At 41.3% G+C, this 17,482-nt stretch overlaps 3 protein-coding genes across 6 annotated transcripts; 2 read left to right on the forward strand and 1 right to left on the reverse strand.

Annotated features, from left to right (window-relative positions):
- Positions 1-858: 858 nt before the first annotated feature.
- On the forward strand, positions 859-7,841 carry ppp1r14d (protein phosphatase 1 regulatory inhibitor subunit 14D). Its single transcript, XM_085256958.1, has 4 exons — positions 859-1,432; positions 6,791-6,871; positions 7,245-7,277; positions 7,379-7,841. The coding sequence occupies exons 1-4, from the start codon at positions 1,253-1,255 to the stop codon at positions 7,445-7,447; spliced, it is 363 nt and encodes a 120-aa protein (XP_085113084.1). The 5' UTR covers positions 859-1,252; the 3' UTR covers positions 7,448-7,841.
- Positions 7,613-12,176, reverse strand: zfyve19 (zinc finger, FYVE domain containing 19). 3 transcript variants are annotated; one of them, XM_085256954.1, is made up of 12 exons: positions 11,894-12,173; positions 11,686-11,807; positions 11,534-11,587; positions 11,293-11,444; positions 11,042-11,184; positions 10,779-10,887; positions 10,431-10,649; positions 10,195-10,271; positions 9,923-10,024; positions 9,673-9,836; positions 9,341-9,438; positions 8,687-8,823 (listed from the first exon to the last, which is right to left on the reverse strand). In XM_085256954.1, the coding sequence occupies exons 1-11, from the start codon at positions 11,945-11,947 to the stop codon at positions 9,360-9,362; spliced, it is 1,275 nt and encodes a 424-aa protein (XP_085113080.1). In that variant the 5' UTR covers positions 11,948-12,173; the 3' UTR covers positions 8,687-8,823; positions 9,341-9,359. The 3 variants fall into 3 exon arrangements, with proteins under 3 accessions (XP_085113078.1, XP_085113080.1, XP_085113079.1); XM_085256952.1 differs by lacking the exon at positions 9,341-9,438 and having other exon boundaries at positions 7,613-8,823; positions 11,894-12,176; XM_085256953.1 differs by having other exon boundaries at positions 8,687-9,438; positions 11,894-12,172.
- bub1bb (BUB1 mitotic checkpoint serine/threonine kinase Bb) lies at positions 12,151-16,804 on the forward strand. 2 transcript variants are annotated; one of them, XM_085256955.1, is made up of 9 exons: positions 12,151-12,287; positions 14,080-14,236; positions 14,350-14,409; positions 14,497-14,641; positions 14,728-14,924; positions 15,014-15,177; positions 15,276-15,463; positions 15,548-15,648; positions 16,132-16,804. In XM_085256955.1, the coding sequence occupies exons 2-9, from the start codon at positions 14,094-14,096 to the stop codon at positions 16,412-16,414; spliced, it is 1,281 nt and encodes a 426-aa protein (XP_085113081.1). In that variant the 5' UTR covers positions 12,151-12,287; positions 14,080-14,093; the 3' UTR covers positions 16,415-16,804. The 2 variants fall into 2 exon arrangements, with proteins under 2 accessions (XP_085113081.1, XP_085113082.1); XM_085256956.1 differs by lacking the exon at positions 16,132-16,804 and adding an exon at positions 15,717-15,820.
- The last annotated feature ends 678 nt before the right edge of the window (positions 16,805-17,482 follow it).

Consider the following 17,482-nt stretch of genomic DNA (forward strand, 5'->3'; position numbering starts at 1 on the left):
GTGAGCTGCTCGAGGCACTCAATAATTCAGTGTTTGTAACAGACGGTGCATCAGTGGTTGAACACTTGCAGGCATGCCTGATGGATAGTCCCTGCCAAAAGCCAAAAAAGCTGAACCCCATTATTCATATCGTAATACGATCTGTGGAAACTCTGCAGCCTGTTGCCTCTCTTGTCTCAGCTGTAATAATCTGGCATAGGTGTCCACTATGAATTTTTTTGACCTGTGGGGTGGAGTGCTGCTGTTTGACTTTGGAAACACTGATGCTTTCAGACTTTTGTCGTTTGACTTCTAAAGAGTCATAAACACTGCTGCTGCCGCTGCGTCATCCATTATTTACCTGTGCGTAACTGAGGATGCCAATTGGACTTCAAGGCTTATTAAACGCACACCTGATAATACCCATTATAAAGGACTAAGCAGCTACCATACTAGAGGAACCCTGGATCACCTGTCAGGTTGGGGGGGACCCAGCTATAGTTAGAAGTGTTTGTGAACTTAAGAAGCATCAAGGATGGCAAACCCATTTGAGTCTGTCAACTTATAAATACTTAAGGTACTTTTACTGAGGGGGGAAACAATAAAAAAGAACACGAGTGGTGTGCCAGTAATGACAGGATTGGCAAGACGTGCAATGATCAGAAGGGAAAGATCAAAAGTGCAAAAGGATATGCTGGGATATTTTCACCCAGAGTTATTATCCTAACTTGATTGAAGGCAGTTGCCCTTTCACCCATTCTCCTCTTTTTATTGCTGTAATTGACCTATGCCCACTGCCTCCCCCCAACCACCTTTCCCCACCCACCCCTTCCTGATATAAGACAGACAAAGAGAGCAAAACGCAAACACACACCCTGTAAAGTGTGTGCACATACACACATGCAGAGGCAAGCTCGGAGCCATATCTCATTACCATTCTACTGATAGTGCAGCCAGTGGGTGTTGCAAGAGGAGGAGAGAAGGAGAGCAAGACAGTGAGCTTTAGAGAGGGACAGAGAGAGAGAGAGAGAGAGAAGGGGGGTCGGGGGTGAGGACAAGCAGGGAACCAGAGGCAGTGCTAAGGAGAAGGGAGAGCACGAGCACTCCACAAAGATAACAGGAAACACAGGAGATACGTGTGGGAGCAGCGTATCACTAAAAGAAAAGCAGAGACAGAGCTGGGGATTCAGAGCCTGCAAGTCCAGCGTGCCTGTAGGTCTGTCTGTGTTCCAGCTCGGTGCGTTTCCACGGATCTCCTGAGGCCGTGGCAGCCATGGCATCAGACCCTAGCACCCAGTCCAGGGTGATGTTCCAGGCAACAGACAAAGCAGAGGAGCCGGCGCACCGCAAACTTGGCAAGCTGACAGTCAAATACAACCGCAAGGACCTGCAGAAGAGGCTGGATATCGAGGAGTGGATCGACGGGCAGCTGCACCTGCTGTTTGACTGTGAGGTAGGACGGGGCTGGCTCACACAGACACTCACTCAGAAGCACGCTGTGCCGGGGGTGGCCAAAGAGGAGGAGAGGGGAGCAAGTAAGGGGAGAGGCACCGAGCCGCTCAAAAAGGGTGCTTGTAATAGAAACGACAAGAACCTCATAGGGGAGTGGGTGGTAGGAAAGTAGCTGTGTTTCACGGCTGTTCTTTCTGGTACAGAAACCCTCGCATGTCATCAAAATGACTGAGGTGCCAGCTGTGTGGTCTTCTGCACTAAGAGATCGAATGATTTTGCAGAGAGGGGACGTGACTAGTAAGCACGACCACAATTACACACCTCGGTCTCTTTAAGCATACGTGGTCGCCATGTGGCTACATTAAGATACGAGGCGTTTAGATGATGTCCTTGCACATAACAAAGTTGTACAGTGAGGCAAGCAACAGTAACAGTGAGTCAGTGCACCAAAACAATTATGTCACAATCCAACGTCTGCATGTCTTGTGACAGATTCACCCAGTCACTCAGTAACTATGTAATCGAAAATACAGTACATAGTTTGATTGCTCACATATAAGGAAATGATTAACGATGATGGTTTCGATATAGAAATTAACATGCAGCAGGCATTGGAAAAAACAAAAGATATGCAGTCTGTATTACCACAGGACATGTGATGGTTAAAGAGTTACATCATGGAAAAGCATTACTATTACTTCCATAGCGAATTTATTCCATGCTCTGAAGACGGCTTCGTTTTAATACAGCGAGGACTCTACCAACAACAACATCCTTCATATCTTCCCTCCTGCACGGTGGGATGCAATCCAATTATGTCATAGGCTCCATATTGATTTGCTTGGCGTTCACTAAGGGGAAACCATGGCAACAGATGTCTCGTCGCCTACACGAGGCGGTGTGGCACGTTGGAATTAAGGGTGCCTGTTAAAGGAGGGCGAGCTTTCCAGTGACGACGTGGATCAGATGACAACGCAGCCTCAGTTTCGTGCCGGAGAACTCAGAGACAAAGTGTTTCTCGTTTCTCTCAAACCACACGGAGGCTCTCCTCACTTTAAGATGGTCTAGAGCCACCTCTCTGCCTGGCATCCCTTTACATGATCAATAAACCCTTTTCATGTTGCATAAAGCAATGCATAATAGTTAGGGCTGAATCTGATGACCCTGAATCCTCTGTTAGTTACACTGTGAGTGTTTCTTCTTCACTCTTTATTTGTGTTTATACACATTTTGTCCTGTCCTGGCTGTGTCTTTCTGAGTCTGGTTTTGCTGGAGATTTCTTCCTCATTAGCTCAAAGGTGGTCGTTACCTTTACCTTACAATATAAAGCCCCTTAAAGTGACTGCTGTTGTGATTTGGTGCTACATAAAAAAAATTGAATTGTAATTGAATTGAATATAGAAACACTGCAGAGCACGAGCAGGTGGGCAGATCTATGGCTGCCTGCGGACAGGGAAGTTCTGTGGAGAAAATCTGAACATGATTAGATAACGTCTTTATCTAAACCAGGGTTAAGCCTGGCTGCCTTAAAGTTAAACCATTTGAGTCACAACTCAGGGTACTTAAGTGTTTTCCTCCTCAGGATACTTGTTTTGTGAGCCTCTTGGTAATATATGTTAATATGCTTGCGATGCTGAGGGCAGAATAAATCACATTAGTTGAAACTGGGACACGTAGACAAAAACAGATCCAAAGTCTTGTCTCTGTCTACTCTTTTGATCTTGTCCCAGAAACATACAATTATTTTAGTACTTCTGCTTTTTCGTTCTGGTTCTAACGTGATCTAACATAAGTGTAATTGTGCAGCACATGTACAGCACAGATAGCAGATGTTCGCCCTGCCGCAGGATGGACGGATTCTCGGTATAACTGACAACAGAGCAATAACACAATGCATTTCTTTGATGGGTTTACAATAATACCTGCTACCACTGACTTCAAGTACCTTGTCTTTACAATTTCCTTAAGACAAACCTACATTCTTTACATATGGAAATTAAGGCTCAACTTTCCACTTTGGATAGCCTGAATATTTGCATCAGGTCCTCATGTGGGATTATTTGCTCTTGTCCACGTGCACAGGCCAGTGTAATGAATTTTGCATGGGCTCAGGGGAAGGTTCCTTTGTTGGTTCTCTGAGTCTTCCGCGTGGAAGCATTTACCGTCAGTCCCCTGTGTCACCGCCTGAATTATTTAGACACATCTCTAATTCATAGAAAGCACTGCCTCAGTGTGGCGGCTTCCGTTTGCAGAGTTCACACCTTTCAAACTATACTATACAAACTATATACTAAGTAAAGAATTCTAAAATAGGCAACGCAACCTCTCAGTCTGCATGCTTCGATTTAGACAGACACTTCTATTTTCCCCACTGAGTGTCAGTCTTCTTTAGTGAAAACTTGTTTTTTTAAATGTGCAAACTGCAGAAATTTCCACTGAGAGACAGTAATTTGTTTGAGACTTTATGCAGACTGGGATGAGTCCTATGAAGTTCAGCTGATTCTTGTTTAAAAAATTGCGCAGATTTGTATGTAATTAGACAACAGGATAAGGCTCCCTTTTTTCTCTTGCAACTCTGCCGTGACTCACTTGCTGAAGTTAATGAATATTTTGAGATGTGGACAGCTCGTGCTTCTGGCAGGAAAAGGGAAGGGGATGATAAGTTAACATGTGCCGGCATCTTCTCGAAACAAGACACGTTTTCCTGGGCATGGCTTCCTGTGTAATAACAAACACCATGATGAGCGTTTGATGTTAATGTTAATATCCTGTTATAAGGAAAGGCTAGTGAACCGTGTTACTGACTGTGTTATGAAATTACAGGAAGTTCAACTAAACCTGTTATAATAATAAAAAAAGAAAAAAAAGAAAAAGCTGTCGTGTTGTTAGCTGCTCATGCCCACAATAGTGAAGTGTTAGTGAAAATAGCAAACCCTTCCTGTCTAATCCCTGCTGCTGCTTAGCAAAGAATAATACAGCATCATCAAATCTAAGTGTTCAGTGGTCACAGCAATAAGCAAAGTTTAGTTTGCTTATTATTCACCAGCTGATTATTAGAGCTATGCAAAAGTGGTAATGCTCTTCTTAATATCAGTAAATATCCAAATTGAAGCTGAATAAAAAATCAGACATAGCTTGAATTTCCTGTCTGGTACTTAATAAATGTCAAGGAGTGATATTGATTGCTCAGTTAACAGGTCAAAGGTCACCAAAGTCATTATTCCCTTGGGATATCAAATGTCAACATATTACACAACAATTTTATTGGCTCAGACACCCTCTCTTGATTTAAGCAGTGAGAATATCACATCCTAAGGCAAAGCTAATGGCAAACACTCTGCACATAGTAGCTACTGTTCTATATGTGGACAGTTTCCCATCACTGCAGCTCAGGAGTGCTTGTTGAGAGAGTTTTAGGTCAACTCCCGATAATGGTGAAATGTAAAAATTGTAAAATTCCGGTGGAAGTCGTCTTATCTTCGCAACATATTTGCACTACTACCATCTGAAGCTTCAGTCCTCTGAGAGCCACTTTGATATTCATGAATTTCAGCATTAGTGCCAACATTGGTTTTAGCTTTAGTATATTGCTTTTTAACTTCAAAAAGTGCTGCTGAGATGGTTTCCACCCAGAGGCCTCATTAAAAGGCCCTTTCCCTCTCACAATGAAGGTAAATCCCGGCGAGAAATACTGGGAAGTTAGAATGAGGATCAGATTGTGAGTCTTCGTGATAAACGCATGTGTTCCTCCCAGCAAGAGGAAGCCGTCGCTCATTGATATTCAGCAGTGCTCTGCATTGCCTCACTTTCAGAGGCAGACTGAGGAAGTTTAAGAGCAGTATAAGTACATTAGAGAGGTTTCCTTTTCACTGGACATGAAGTATACTTATACACATTTCTATTCTCATACAATTATAGTAGAGCCACTGAATGGCTCCAAATGGTGAAAATTAAACCTCTTCAGTCATGTCATAGGTAATCTTAGCACTGTTTGGAATGCATACTGAACACAATTCTACAAAACCCCAAACCCCAATCCATTTTAATAAATACAAGTATAATAATAAACGTATTCACTGCTTTTTTTTCTTTTAGTCATTAAGATGCTTTGTTGAAGTTTTTCAGGATTACACTATCAGCACTTTTGAACCAGGTCAAGTACAAAAAGACCAACCGCAGTACAGTTGGTAAAGCAAAGTCCATAAATGCACAGCTTAGATATAATAATAATAATAAAAAAACCTTCGGCACTGCATTTATCCTGCAGACATCAGCAGAATTACACAGGGTCCAAATTGGCAGTGTGTATCAATTAGAGGCAGGCACGGGGGCCCATCTATTCTGCCACTCAGCACTTCCGCATTGATTAGCTCTCTCTCCACATCTAGAAAGCTGTGTGAGCCCCGTCCTTTCATGTCATGAAAGCTCCCAAACCAGAAAATATTCCTCCTAATAAAAAAAAGAGACCACACTCGTCAAATATGAGCATGCACCTGCTGACTCCAGATATCTTCGAGTTCCTCCAGTGAGCACTCCTCATTCTCCCTGAAAGGTGTTCAGAGCTTGTTACATGAAGTGATTGCTTTGCTATATTTGGCCTTGAGAGTGGAGAGTGCTATGTTTTACAGTCTTCACATATAATTGCTGCTAATCTTTAAAAATGATGCAATCTATAGGTCGTTACATTGCAGTTGGGAGCGCTCGTGGGTTTGTGTTGTTTTTTGTTTTCCAGGTGTGCAGTATTAAAAACATGTGACGTGCATCAGAGATTAATATGTAAAAAAAAGTGGCGGAGCTGGGAATGCCAGCTGGCTGAACCATCCATAAAATCTGAATCCTGAATCCTCATACAGCCTTTCTGTCTTCATCCATCAGCCCACTGCAGCTTTTCCCATCAAGTCAATCAATTTTTTATCCTCTACAGTAAACCCACACCAACATAACTAATAAATTTGTCCCATGTTCCTCCCCTCACCCCCAACCAGTCGTCAGATGGCTGCCCATCCCTGAGCCTGGTTCTGCCAGAGGTTTCTTCCTGTAAAAAGGGAGTTTTTCTTTCCCACTGTCACCAAGTGCTTGCTCGTCGGGTTGGAATATCTGATTGGTTTTCTCTCTAAAGTGCCTTGATGCGATTTTCGTTGTTATTTGGTGCTATATAACTAAAATGGAATTGAACTGAAAACGTAAGCCTTAGTCTTCTGTCTGAATGACTACGCTTAGTTGGCTGGAAAGATGAGGAGGGATAAAAAGCCAAGAAGCCCACATTATACAATCCAATTTGTAGGAGTTTGTGAGGCATGCAGAAACACAAGTCTCAATGAATATGGTCTTTAACTTTTATTCCTCTCCACTCTCACAGGAAGAAGAGATCCCAGAGTTAGAAATCGACATAGACGAGCTCCTGGAGCTGTCGGATGAGGGGCAAAGAACCCGGCTGGAGGTAGGATTCTGTAGAATAGCCTAAATACTGATCTGATTAAACATCCCAATTGCTTGTTAATGACTTGTCAGTCATTTATTATTGTTGAGTGTATCTGCAACTAGTTCCCCTAAATTACATATGTATATTAGTGCTGTCAGCGTTAATCTCGTTAAAATGACGTTAGCGCCATAACAGCATTAACGCGGCAAATCTCCGGATCGCCCCATGTGAGGGCAGCACGGCAGTGAAGCCCCTCGCTGTCAGCACTAATGTACATATTTGTATTTGGTTGTCCTTAAGAAGAAACTGACTCATAATGAAATCCTGTTGTGCAATGTATTCAAAGAAAAAACAATGGAGAAGTGTATACCTCTTTCTGTTTGTTCACTAGGAGTTGTTGCAAGAATGCGGGAAGCCAAAAGAGGTGAGACAAAAACTTAGAAAAGAGGACTGAAATAATAAAGTCTACTTATTGTTTTAAAGTTACATAAAAAATTAAATAAAATTTCCCCATCTTCTCCACAGGATTTTATCAACGGGCTGCTCTACAGGATAAAGGGTCTACGTAAAATGTCAGGTCCACTGAAGAAATAATTGTAGGTCAAATTAAGAATGGAGACAATGTGGAGCCGCTCATCTTCCCGTCCCCCCACGCATTAACCATTTGGATGCCTGTAGGTGTGGATCAGAGGGACTATATTCCTGCCCCCTGCCTCCTCCTGCTGGGTCATCATCAATGTAACACCAGAGCTGTGGGGCTTTGAATTGATTTTTTTTTAATGTTATTTCAAATTCATTTATAGACTGCTTCAACATTTTGTTTCCCAATACCATACCAATAACGTACACGTGATACAAGCTGTACTGACTATTACTCAGACGGACTGTTTCTTGTGTATGACTGTACATTTTTAGTTGCTTATTTATGTACATAAATATTTTTGTTCAGATAACAGTGTTGTCAAAATGTAAAAAAAGAAAATAAAAACATTTCAACATTTTCAAGACAATGCTCACATCTGATTTTTAACAAAGTGATACATCAATATGCTTCATCAGGTATTATCATTTCCACTCATTCAAATAAATAGTGGCGTGTACATTACACTAATTGGTTTACAGTACCAGTTAAACTACCCTGAGCTCATAACTGCTCAGAAACACAGATAATGATTTTGCCCTACAGTCTACAGACAACTTTCCTACAGAACGGCAGTCAGCATTTTATTCCCAAAACATAAAGTAGTGTTTTCAGGCATTTTCAACAGATTGATGGAAACAAAGGAAACTTTGACATGTCAAGAGTAGGTGTAAACACACGGAGATCAGCAACAAGATGTTCCATTAAGTATGCATCCATTATCCTCGTCCATTTCCCGTCTGGGGTATGTGTATGACACGGCCAGAAAAGGCACAGTAACACTTTCCATATGAACCTTAATGGAGCAAACCCCAAGAGAAGAGTGTAATTATGGTTTCTCCTCAGCCAGACAGTAATGCACGCTGATGAGCCTGCACTCTGGCCTTCTCTCTGTCAAACACAGAGGGTCTTTCGGGTGAGGTCTCCACTATAGAAATTTATATGGTTCTCCTCAACTTCTCTGACAAAGGCATGTATACTATAAGAACTGCACTCCTTACAAGGCCTGACAGACTGAGATATTTTTATCAAGTAATAATACGTTGGATCTAAAAAGGAAAAAAAATAAGGCTTTAATGTTTAAATTAAGACTAAGGTATGCTGCATGCTCTCAACGACGTGACATAGTTGCTAACACTTATCCTTTATTTATAACGAAATTACACACCCAGCCGAACACAGATTACAAGAGCGACTGCAGTGACTGCCAAAAGAAAACAAAGCCCTTAGTAATCCTTTTATACTGACTCCTCTGTGCTTCTTCGGTGCAGAGCTGACAGCAGTCTGGGATTGTACATCATCCCAGATGAGCTCACGACGTGTCTGCTTTCTGTATGGGTTATAAAAACTTGGAAATCATCATATGATGACAAGTGCAAAAGAGCACTTTAAATAAGCCTTTGTTGCCATTAGGAAGTAGGACAAGTCACAATAAAAATAAACCCAATACTTCTTATTCAGATCAACCATATGAATTTTTGGGATTCCTATGTGAAGCGGCCGTGCAGGTTTGCTGCAATACCTTCACAAATATTACATACGTCTATTTTTATACATTCCACAAAAAATAAACTATATTTAAGATATTATACATATTATAATGCATTTACATTGTGTTTATGGTCCTTATCTAACCCGTGCTTTGCAAGAAATATTACCAGTGGTTTCTTATTATGCTTCATTCAATTAGTTCAGCCTTAGCATTTACTGAATAAAATATGTTGAGGAGTTCTGATGGTTTGTGGCTTGTTTTAGATGATTAGAGAGACTGTTTTCTAACAATAGTAAGTCACTTAAGGCTAATGAACAAGTCTAAGTGTGATGGCTGGCCTAACTCTACCAATCACCTGCAGCTTAGCTTCACTATCATGTCTCCCTCTTCTTCTTTGGCGCAGTGTAGTTAGCGGTGCGATGCTCCTTCCTATCATATTTATCATGGCCTTCCCTGGGGACATAATGAAGCATGGATTGATAATTCATCAGACTAAATACTTTATATTCATGCTGCTTAACAGTAGGGCAGCAGCTTGCCTGCAATTTATCTGGGTCATGGTATGCATTCCAAATCACAGAGATCTTGTTTTTTTGTGTGCAGTCAAGGCTTCCATGCAAAAGTCTATCATGAGTCTAAAGTTAGGCTTTTTTTCTTTCTTTCTATAATTAATGCATTTCATACTACCTGAAGCAGCGGTTGCAGTACAGATCTCCATCACAGGTGTGACATCGAAGGCTGGCATCTTGGTTACAGATGCAGCACCACGGAAGCTCTTCTTCGTCACTGTCTGACGGCTGATGTGCATCGGCAGCAGGTAGGTTCCTGCTCTTAGGTGCCGGAGGCGGAGCCTTTAAAATAAAATCAGATCGGGATTTAAATTTTATGCACTCACGTAGCTTTAAAATAAAGAAATAATTCAAGCGTGGTTTTGTACCGGTTTCTTGGACGATTTTTTATTTTCCCTATTCCTTGGCCCACTCTGTTCTAAAGGTATGTTGTAGCCACTGGCTTCATCTAGTGTAGCTTCTTCTGAGAGCTGAAAGCATACAAGAAAAAATAAGAAGTGATTAAACTGGCAAAATAGCAGCCCCTTGTGGCTAGGCACACTGGTCTGAATTAGTTCACTTGCACCTTTAGGGGTGTAAGATGTACGCAGAAACAAATTATTTATAGTTCATTATCATCTCATGGTTATTTTTGCCACACCTGTTTTAACACTCTCATAACAGCTTCTTCTTCAGTCTCCTCTTCACTGTCAGGTTGCTGGAAGTCCTCCATAGTAACTATAAATGAATCACAATGAAAATGGGGCATGATACACTAGCATGCTAGGACTTCTGTCATGGAAACTGCATTTACAACGCACGTCCTTATCATATTTTATGACACACTAGTGCGTGGATAACAGATAAGGTGAGGTGAATGGTGCTCGAATAACTCACCTTTGTCCGGGTCCTGCCCCTTCAGCTGTGCCAGCCTCTTTGCCATGTGCAGGATCTGATCTTGAGAGTGACTTTCTTTCCTCAGCTCCTCCATAGCTTCCTCGAGCAGATGGGCTTTCTCAGCCTCCAGCTGCTTGGCTGCATCCTGGTTCTCTTCCAAATTCTCATCCAATGTACCTGCCTCACCTTTATTGAGATCATTCATGCGGCCATCTACACCTTCAGATTTAATAACAGTGTTGTTCAGTACCTGTTTATTAATTTTACGATATAAGAATGAATGTTATGACTGACTCATTACTTATTGGTTTAAGGCAGGTAAAATCAGGGAGAAATGCAATATCTTACTGCATTCAGGATTTGATTGTTGGTTGTCAATTGCAACTTCGTCTGTCATCTGACTTATCAAATCATTGGCTTGTTCAGTCTGGGTCCGGTTTTCTGGAGGCTGATGCACCTACAGACATGAATAGACAAGCATATATACTTGGAGTTAAGGGACACTGTTTAGTATTGAGTTCCCTCTAAATAAATATTTGAAGCTATTGAGCTACTGAGCTGTACTGTAAGGCCTAAGATGTTACAAACAAGCAGGAAGAGATTCAGCTCACAGGTCGAGGAGCTTGAGATGGTGGAGGGAGACCCCGCAGAGTGGCCAGACGGTCCTCCATCTCCTGTGCAGAAGGTACTGGCTTGCTGGGAGCTTTCAGAGCAGCAAGTCGGGACTCGAGCTCTTTGTCAGAGGGGACAGACCCTGAAGAGAAGGCAAAAAGCTTACTCCTTACCTTGTTTTGGAAAATATTATAATATTACTGCACTTGCTGGATTAAATAAAAATGAGAGCTGCTAAAAATCTTATTACTAGGTGCTGTGTCCTCCTTGAGCTTTTGAAGCCTTTCAGCAATTGCCTGATCTTCTTTGCTCAGGCCGCTGGTTGGTGGATGTCCTGCTTTGCTGGTCCTCACAGGCTGTGTTGGCTGTCCTTGCTGTTTGGCCTCAAGTGCAGCGACCCGTCTAATGGAAGACACGTGTACTTTAGATGTTATGAAACCGCTGTGCTGCCGAAGTTTAAGTTCTCCCCTAATTTGATCGTATACACTGACTTTTTATAGTTTTCTGGAGGAGACCATCTGCCAGCACTGGTTGAAGATGGCCCACTAAAAAGAAAGAAATTAAAATGAGAGAGAAGCTCCAAAGTCCAAACAAAACTACTTTTAGGGTTTTTTTTTTCTTCCTTGCAGGGTTTGAGCGTTACCTGGTCAGATTACCATGGCACTGTTTACAGACCTTCTGCTGGGTGTTGCCACAGCGAGGCACCACAGCACTGAAAGTCAAGCAGCTGGAGCAGAAGGAACGGCCGCAGTTCTTACAGCCCAGCTATGACGAACAGTAAATAGATCACTTTATTCAAAATGTACCTCTATGTATGTCTATGTGGTTAGCATTAGCCGTGAAATACTCACCTCCTTCTTGAAGAGGCTAAACTTGGATGCACAACAATAACATCGACTGTCCATATCGACACATGCAGAGGCTCATGGGTAGGGGGATGTTAATGCTATCGATACAGCTACAGTGCGTTAAAATGTCTAAGAAAACACACTCAGTCGTGAGCATTAATTTGGCAGCTAGCTACTAGCAACTATTTTCAGGTGTTCATTCAAAACAGGAAGCAACGCGGAAGAGGAGGTATGACGTAATGTAAACGCATTTTCCGGTTTTCCGTCCAATCAGAGTCCTGCTAAATCTCTGGCGGCTCTTGTTCAAAATACAGACACAACCGTTCAACAGCTTTACTGCGACAACGTTGGAGTTCGAGCTGTCACCTAGAAAAGAAATAAAGGAGGCTCGGAAGCGGTATAGAACACGCACATTTTGCAGAAAGTCTGTTTTAATTCAGTTATGTAAATTTGTCGTCGATGGAAAAAACGCTAAAGTTGGTCAGACTAAAGCTATCGTTCGCTAGCTAGTGTGTTAGCTCCAAACACATGCACTTCCTAACGTTAACAGGAACGCAGGGAGAGTGTTGATAGCTAAACATTATTTTGTGTACGTGTCACACGGTTTGTAATACGATGGAAGTTTACCACATAATTATTTAAAATGTGTTGTTGTTGAAGTGCATCGTTAGCTCATGTTGTCCTGAAACTTGTTCAGTATGCCTCCTGGACATCATGCTATTTAGTTCTCACACAAAAGAACTAATTAAGCCCGAAATAAACAATTATAATGACAGTGTCAGTACAGTAATAGATTACTTTTGGCTATACAGAGATAATAATAAGCTTTGTGTATATCACATTTCACGTTAGTGTATAACAAAGTCAGAACATCAAAAAAGTTATTTAAAATTAAATACAACTACAACAAAAGTGAATCAAATGAAATAAAAAGTAACAGACTTGACCAGTGAAAAATAAAATAAAAACTGAATGAAACTACATATTACTTAAAGCAAAGAAGTTATATGAAATTAAAACAAGTGCTGTCTGTAAAGAATATTCAGTCACACTCAGGCTTTGGAGGGGGCTGTTAAGTTTAAAGATTTCAACACAGCCAGGTCCTCTGGCAGGCTGTTCCAGCAGCTTGAAGCATAACACTGAAAAAGCTACCTCCCCAGAGGTTTTGTCTTGCATTTTGCAACAGCTAGAGGATTTAAATAAAAGGATTTTAAAGTCAACAGGTGTGATGTACTCTCTCCTTTTGGTCGTAGTAAGAAGTCTGGCAGCAGAGATCTGAATCAACTCAAGTAGATTTTAGGTAGATTAGATAGCAGAGCCTTAAAGTAGTCCTGCCTGCTATGTATATAGAATTGGTTTGTCAGGGTCACCAAGATAAAAGGTTGCATTCTAGCAACATTTTTGAGTTATAAAAAGGATGATGTAGTGGCACACCCAGCACAGCCCTCAAGTTATGATCTGAGTCAAGACTTATCCAGTCAAACTTGGGTAAAAATGAGAAACAACAGGATTGTGGTAAATTTTTAAAGCATAGATAAAACTATGAAGGTCACCTCAGAAAATCTTCCTTTAAAACCATTATACAACTTCAAAATGATTCCGTTATTCATTTTGTGACAGTATGGTGTCTTTCTGACCAACAATCTAGAATATAAATTTCACATCTCTGGGCCGTTTTGTTTGTTTGTGGGGGGGGGACACTGATGATGTAGTAGTCTCAAAAATTCTTGTGTCAAATATGAGGCATTAAAGGGTTACGTTTAATTTTTATTGTTCTATTGATTTGCCTATAAGGTGATTTCTTATTGAAGTTAGATTACAGATCAGAAATTTAAAAATAGGACAACTTAAAAACTCCAAGCAACTGAATTAAATGTGTATACAGAGGGCGAAATAATGGTTTTGATCCAGGACTGATTCTGTGGGCACGTGTGCTTTATACACATAACAAGTTGAGATAAGGGTATCTGTAATTGATTGATTTTTTTTTTTAATTTGCCAATCAGTGGGAGCCAGATTTCTGGCTGTTTGTAGGGGATCAAGTACTTATTTCACTCAATAACAAATAACAAATCCATTTAAAACTGTCATGCAGCTTTTTTTTTTTCTGGGGTTCTGGTTAATTTTTAATTACAAATTCAGCCGGGGATAAATATCAAGTAATTAATTCTCCTGCTGTATGTATCTAGTTTCTGTCTCAGAAATGGCAGAAGGAGGAGATGTGGAATGGGAGCTCAGCAAAGAAAACATCCAGCCTTTGAGGCGGGGAAGAGCCATATCGGCCTTACATCAGGCGCTGAGTCAACAACAAGATGGACCCACCTCTGCAATCAACCAGCAGCGAATGTATGGATGGCTATTTTAAACTTAAATTAGGTGACAGAGATTTCTGTTGTACATTTTGTCCATGCATTTTTTTATATGATGAAAAAAGACCTTGTGTATATTTATTTCTGCAGGGCATTTGAGTCCGAGTTGCGCACATACGAGGGCGATGATCCACTTAGTGTTTGGGATCGGTAAGGGAAATATGTCAATAGCCAAGTGTGCTCATAAACATTGCTCTTAAATTTCCCTGTAATCCTAACACGGTTTTATTTTTCCAGGTATATTAAGTGGACAGAACAAACCTTCCCCCAGGGTGGAAAAGAGAGCAACCTCACCACACTGCTGGAACGGGTCGTGACCAGATTTACAGAGGAGAAACATTATCACAATGACCCCCGCTATGTTGACCTCTGGATCAAATTTGTGAGTGCAAAAGCATAACCTCTGACTATTTCTGTTACTTTGACAAACTAATGCTGCATTTATAACTTTTCATTACATGTCACCAGGCGAAGAACTGCCAAGAGCCTTTGGAAATTTACAGATACATGCAAGCACAGGGAATTGGAGTAACACAAGCTTCCCTCTACATTGCTTGGTCAGAGGAGTATGAGGATCAGGGCAATTTCCGCAAAGCAGACTTGGTCTACCAAGAGGGGTTCAGAAAGAGTGCTGACCCACATGATAAACTCCTACAGTTTCACAAGTATGGAGGCATCCAGTATAGTTTCTGATAAGTGAACATCTCTGTTATGTTGTTACAGTGATCACATTTTTCTGTATTTATATTCGCAGGGCACTGCAGGCACGCGTTTCCCGGCAGGTGATGATGAATGTGGAGGAGGAAGACAGTGATGATGAGCCTAAGCAACTCGAGAGAGTTTCTCTAGCTGATCTGAAACACAGAGGGAAGAAAAAGGCTGTCGCCCCCATCAACAGAACAGGGGCCGGAATCAGAAGTAAGCACATGAATATACAAATAAAATGTGTTTCAAAATACTAAATTGATGATAACAGTACTTTAAGACTGGGAAAAACATAATGAGTTTGTATTCAGGTATTCCCGGTGGCCTGAAGTCACAAGGCGCCCCTGTTCTTGGCAGTAACAGTCGGTTGGTCATCTTTGACGAGAATAAGGCTCAGAGCGCAGGCCCATCGGAGCCTAGATTGGAAGCTTGGGTGGCTCCTCCCACATCTAGGGCGAAGGAGAATGAGCAGAAGCCTGAGCGATGGTGTGATGTGAAGGTATGGGAGAACAGGCTCATTGTTGTGTGTGTTGAAAGCCATTATGCAAAGTTGATTCATAACTTTCTTTTTATGTCGTCATAGATGCCCCAAAAGTCCAAATTTGGACATACTGTTATGGCGCCACCGCCTCCCAAACTCACTTTCCAACCGTTTGTGGAGGAGTCGGATCAGCCTCCTACAATGTGAGTTACTATAAAAACCTTCATTTTTTTATTCATTCATTTTTAATTTTACTCATTATTTTGACCAGGGGGGAACAGACAAAGAGACAACAGGCAGGAGCATTAAAGGTTCAACAGAAATGCCTGAGTACCAAGATCTGTGGCTGTATACGCACATTTAATTGAAAAGCCCAAATAAATGAATTTTTAAAAAAATCCTCCGTCATCTCAGTTATCAAATCATTAGCTTGTTCAGTCTGGGTGCAGTTTTCTGGAGGCTGATTGCACCTACAGACATGAATAGACTACCATATATACTTGCAGTTGAGGGGAAAAGTATTTCCAGTATTCTTCACATTTTTAGTAGCATATCTCAGAAAAAGGTCCAGTTTTTATCTGACATTTTATGTCATTGCTTTATCTGCTAAATATTATATTCACATCACATGTTGATTAGTGTCTTCCTAAGCTGAATGTAAGTGGATTGTTCTGTCCCTCCCTCAGGACTCCATGTAAGATCAACCCAGCAGTTAACACAGTTTTGTCAGCGCGTAAGCCGGGCAGAGATGAGACTCCTCTCAAAAGGCTGCAGGACCATCAGCAGCAGCAGAAGGAGGCAGAATCGGGAAAACAACAGGAGCAGAGCATGTACTGTAAAGAGCTGCTGCTAAATGGTGCTGCTGAGTTCTGCTTTGAGGAGCTACGAGCTGAACGGTTCTTCAAAAAGACGGCGCAAGAATCAGAGGAAGGGCAGAAGGATGAAGCTGCAGCTGGTGCTGCAAACTGATGCTTCCAAATGGGATTTAGTTCCTTTTCTGAGTTTTTACCATTTTTGACTAGATCATGTAGTGACTGTTCATCACCCAGATGTAAATATCGTCATAGATTTCCAGTTACTCAGAAGGCTTTATAAACAAACAAAAAAGCTTTTTGAGGGGGATACCCTGGGAGCTGAAGACACTAAAAGGTGTATTGGATTCATGCAAATACAGTGGTTGGACCAAATAATGGGAACCCCTGTACACTGTAATGTAATCTAGTAAAAATGCTACTAGCGTGAGAAAAAACATAGATGTAAATACATGTTGATAGTGTCTATATGGGTCCACACCTCTGAGTGTTAAATTAACACTGTTGAGTGTTAAATTAACACTTTTGACAGTGTTATATGTTTAAAAGTAACCTAATTCATTTTGAAGATTAACAAAGACTAATACTGAGCATTTTCCAGTGTTAGAAAATCAGCACTGCTCAGTGTTAGTCTTTGTTAATCTGCAAAATGAATTAGGTTACTTTTAAACATATAGACACTCTCCAGTGTTAATTTAACACTCAACAGTGTTGTATTTAACACTCAGAGGTGTGGACCCATATAGACACTCTCCAGTGTTAATTTAACACTGGAGATTTTGCTGTGTACTACTCAAATTCGTTCCTTTTCACTCCCGATTGCGTCCAGTGTTCTTAAGCAGTGTTTTTTTTTATGCGTGCTGTTTTTGTTTTTGTCTTGCTCAGTATTTCTTGAGCAGATTTTTCTACTCTAATCCAACACAGTCACAAACGGGTTTCAGTGAGACACTTCAGCTGGGCTTCATGCCTCAGTCTGAGTACATGCATCTTTCAGGCCATGTAACATTGATGTCCAATAAACTTGCTACAATAACCAAACCAATTACTGGTAGTTGTTAATTTCTCTTTTAGAAACCAAAGGGGGTTGCAGTAATGCACTGTCAGCAGGGGGCATGCAAGGGGAAGCATAGATTGCACTCCAGGTAATGGTGTTTGCTTAATTACTAACAGGACACGAGAACAGTTTAGTGCTGACTGTAATCTGATGCTGGTGGGGGCATCAGAT

The sequence above is a fragment of the Mchenga conophoros genome, linkage group LG19 (genome assembly GCF_057382185.1).
Source record: "Mchenga conophoros isolate Kocher_MC1m ecotype Shallow Benthic linkage group LG19, M_conophoros_male_GT1.1, whole genome shotgun sequence".
Classification (NCBI taxonomy): Eukaryota; Metazoa; Chordata; class Actinopteri; order Cichliformes; family Cichlidae; genus Mchenga; species Mchenga conophoros.

Coding starts and splice junctions, on each gene's coding strand:
- ppp1r14d (XM_085256958.1), top strand. CDS start 1,253: ATGGCATCAGACCCTAGCACCCAGTCCAGGGTGATGTTCCAGGCAACA. Junction 6,872..7,244: donor GGCAAAGAACCCGGCTGGAG/GTAGGATTCTGT, acceptor TTTGTTCACTAG/GAGTTGTTGCAAGAATGCGG. Junction 7,278..7,378: donor AATGCGGGAAGCCAAAAGAG/GTGAGACAAAAA, acceptor TCTTCTCCACAG/GATTTTATCAACGGGCTGCT.
- zfyve19 (XM_085256952.1), bottom strand. CDS start 11,947: ATGGACAGTCGATGTTATTGTTGTGCATCCAAGTTTAGCCTCTTCAAG. Junction 10,888..11,041: donor CATCTCAAGCTCCTCGACCT/GTGAGCTGAATC, acceptor TCATGTCTGTAG/GTGCATCAGCCTCCAGAAAA. Junction 8,824..9,672: donor TACTGCAACCGCTGCTTCAG/GTAGTATGAAAT, acceptor TAACCCATACAG/AAAGCAGACACGTCGTGAGC.
- bub1bb (XM_085256955.1), top strand. CDS start 14,094: ATGGCAGAAGGAGGAGATGTGGAATGGGAGCTCAGCAAAGAAAACATC. Junction 15,464..15,547: donor AGCGATGGTGTGATGTGAAG/GTATGGGAGAAC, acceptor ATGTCGTCATAG/ATGCCCCAAAAGTCCAAATT. Junction 15,649..16,131: donor TCGGATCAGCCTCCTACAAT/GTGAGTTACTAT, acceptor TCCCTCCCTCAG/GACTCCATGTAAGATCAACC.